The 3,145-nt window shown below is 30.5% G+C and overlaps 1 protein-coding gene across 2 annotated transcripts; it reads left to right on the top strand.

Moving 5' to 3' along the window:
• Nucleotides 1-289: 289 nt before the first annotated feature.
• Nucleotides 290-2,449, top strand: LOC119662521 (arginine/serine-rich coiled-coil protein 2-like). 2 transcript variants are annotated; one of them, XM_038072154.1, is made up of 4 exons: nt 290-486; nt 1,159-1,889; nt 1,967-2,196; nt 2,264-2,449. In XM_038072154.1, the coding sequence occupies exons 1-2, from the start codon at nt 399-401 to the stop codon at nt 1,875-1,877; spliced, it is 807 nt and encodes a 268-aa protein (XP_037928082.1). In that variant the 5' UTR covers nt 290-398; the 3' UTR covers nt 1,878-1,889; nt 1,967-2,196; nt 2,264-2,449. The 2 variants fall into 2 exon arrangements, with proteins under 2 accessions (XP_037928082.1, XP_037928081.1); XM_038072153.1 differs by having other exon boundaries at nt 1,953-2,196.
• The last annotated feature ends 696 nt before the right edge of the window (nt 2,450-3,145 follow it).

Genomic DNA, 3,145 nt, shown 5'->3' with positions numbered 1-3,145 from the left:
ACTGATGAATTATATTATAATGTATATAATTTAATATCCATAATATTTTACATAAGCCCTGCTGTTCGCGACCTGGCGATTGAGAAAGACTGACTTAAGCAACTCGATTTTTTATACTCCTGTTTTAAACTCATAGTATAAACATATTTTAAGGTCCGAATTCTATTACAGAACTAATTACAACTACTGCAGTATCATTATTAAATCAGTAAGCTATGATTTTCAAATTTTCTATGATTATAATTTAGTAATGATATATTTTTTTATATCAATATCTACATATTTTTTTTTGTTTCAAAACTCAGTAACACTTTTTTTGTTGGTATTTAGGAATAGGAAGGAGCTATAAAGAGTTATAGCTATTAATTTCATTAGTTCTGCATCGAAACTACTTAAACATGAAGTTTAAGAAATTCACTCGATACAATGCAAATCTTGCTGAAGATGATGACGACGATTTTGAAGCCGCCACAACTTCTAGAAGGAGTAAGTACCATCAATCATTTGCGAAGAAAACAATTTTTTATAAAAATTTAACTCATTTCATTTACACTTTTTTATATATTTAAATTTTTAATTGGAAAAGCCAATTGATGGCCTTGTCAAAATCATCTAAAAGTGCGGCTATAAGTCGACAAAAGTCTGATTGTATACGAAAATCACGAGCCATTTAGGGGAAAACTCAAAACTTTTTGATTTTCATCAAACTTTTTTGTAAACATTTCAAATGTTACTATTACTCATCAAATTTGGTACAATTTTCGCATTCCACAAAAAAGTTTGACAAAAAAATCTCATGTGTAATATTCGCTTATCTTGGAGTCTTAAGTCTCTTTGAGTATTGGAGAGAGAGAGAGACTCGTTACTTCTCACATAACATACACAAAGAATTGCGAAAGCTTAAGAATTGGCTGAAACAAAAGAGTTTAGTACAATAGACAATTTAAATTCCGATAGGAAGTAAAAACAACAATTGCATTCTCTTCAATACTTTATCATGTTAATAGAGCTATGTATATCATAGCATTTTCTCTAATAGATACATACAAAAATCTAATACGTGACTATATGTCCATTTGACTGAACTAAACTTGTAAATGAGAATAAATGAGAATTCTTAAAATTTTTTATAAATATATAAAAATATATGTAATACAGAATCGTCAGAAAAAATGGTCACAGCAAAACATTCATCGAAAAAATTAAATAAAAAAGATAGTGGTTTGATGGGTCCTGATTTGGAACATGTTTTAGTTGAAAAGCGTTCATCAAAAAAACTACATGCAAGAAATAATGACATGGATTCTGAAGATGCGATGAAGAAACATAAATCAAAATCCAAAACAAAACTTGATTCCGATAATACAGTACCAGATAAACGTTCTTCAAGAATGTTACATCGAAAAAACAGTGATATTATGAAATCTGAAGAACCAAAAAAAAAGAGATTTAGATCCAAAACAAAACTTGATTACGATAGTATGGAAGAAGAATCAGAACAGGAACACACACACAAACCTAAGAAATCAAAATCAACAACAAAACTTGATTCCGACGGCACGTTAGTGGAAAAGCGTTCATCAAGAAGACTGAATAGAAGCAGCAGCCACACCTCAAATTCTGAACAAGAACCAAAAAGAATGAGACGTTCAAGATCTCAAATAAGAATAGATGCAGACAGAGAGAGAAGGCGCAGAAAGAAAATGGAATCTTATGACGATGAGATTGTTGATGATGAGAATTCATCTGAACATATCCAAGCAGAAGCGGTAAACTTAGCATTGACTAATCAAAATCAGGGTGGTTTTTTCCAAATTTTAAGTTGGATTATTTTACAATTTCTTAATATCTTTAGACCTAGCACTTGGTTTGCTTAAAATGATAGTAGGGTAAGTAAATTTTTCACTAAAAAATCGATACCTGATATTATTTGTTATCAATTATCGTATAAGGGTAAACTTTTAAGATCCAACAACAAAATTCAGGACAACTGATCTAGATTGGCTTTAGTGACAGCAAAGCACTATCACTACCAGTCATTATCTCCGCAACAGTAAAGTAGGAAGGTGACCCTGTATCAAATGTCAAGAATTATAGTGATAAGCATTGTGGTGTTAATGAATTCCAATTTCTAATATCATAGCTCTATCCATATTAGAATATGGATTTAGGATGGATTCACCAAGTAGTGACATGGTAAGTTGAATGTATGTAATTAAAGTCTATACTCACATAACGGTTTACTTTTTATTGGCTCTTGTAGATCTTCAATTTTCTAAGATGTTCCGGAGACTTCGCTGGCTTAAAGTGATATCGCCTTTTATAACACGAAATCTGGTTACTGATTACGAGGAAAAAGAAAAATAGTTATGTCTTAGCTCCTTCCTAAACTCGAAATTAAGCAAAAATTTTATGTGTACATTTCAAACTCAAATTTAATAAAACTAAAAATTTGAAATAGAAAAACGAATTTTTGGGTGAATGACTTCAATACTAATAATAAAAATCGAGTTGTGCTTCACAAGAAGAAGAAATTTAATTAGCGACCCTAGTATGACGTCCATGATAGTGACTTATTGAGAAATGAATTCTCAAATTTAAATAATTTTTAAAAGCGTGAAGGCACTTTTTTATTTTAGATGCTTTTTATCAAAACTGAATTTTCATATAGGAACGCCTTAAGAAATTTTTTTGAACTGATAACGATGATGAAACATATATAAACTACAAATATTATATATATTAAATTATAATCAGCCGACATAAACTTCAATAATTAATTTTTATGCTTACAATGTATTTAGTTGGGTGGGTTGAACAGGTTGCCATGAAGGTGCTCCGCATTGATTTCCAGGTCTTTGCTAATACCTATTTTATACATGGCTGCCGTATTAAATATGGTGTCAACCTTCTCTCCGGATTCATATGTTTTGAATGGAGTTCTATAAGTCCTTTGCTGTGAAGTTGCATTTCTTAACCGGGTACAACTTGTTAAGATGGTAATATAGGATATAATTGTCTTTGATTACCTGCCCATAACATCAGATCCTTTGATGTACCATAAATGTATTCAATCGCAATGATTTTCAGTTTTTAACAATCATATATATCAGAGTTGTAAGAAAGAAATTGCTCTGTAACTCTG

Source organism: Teleopsis dalmanni, chromosome X (genome assembly GCF_002237135.1).
Source record: "Teleopsis dalmanni isolate 2A chromosome X, ASM223713v2, whole genome shotgun sequence".
In the NCBI taxonomy this organism is placed as follows: Eukaryota; Metazoa; Arthropoda; class Insecta; order Diptera; family Diopsidae; genus Teleopsis; species Teleopsis dalmanni.
This window is presented reverse-complemented; position numbering and strand designations above follow the sequence as displayed.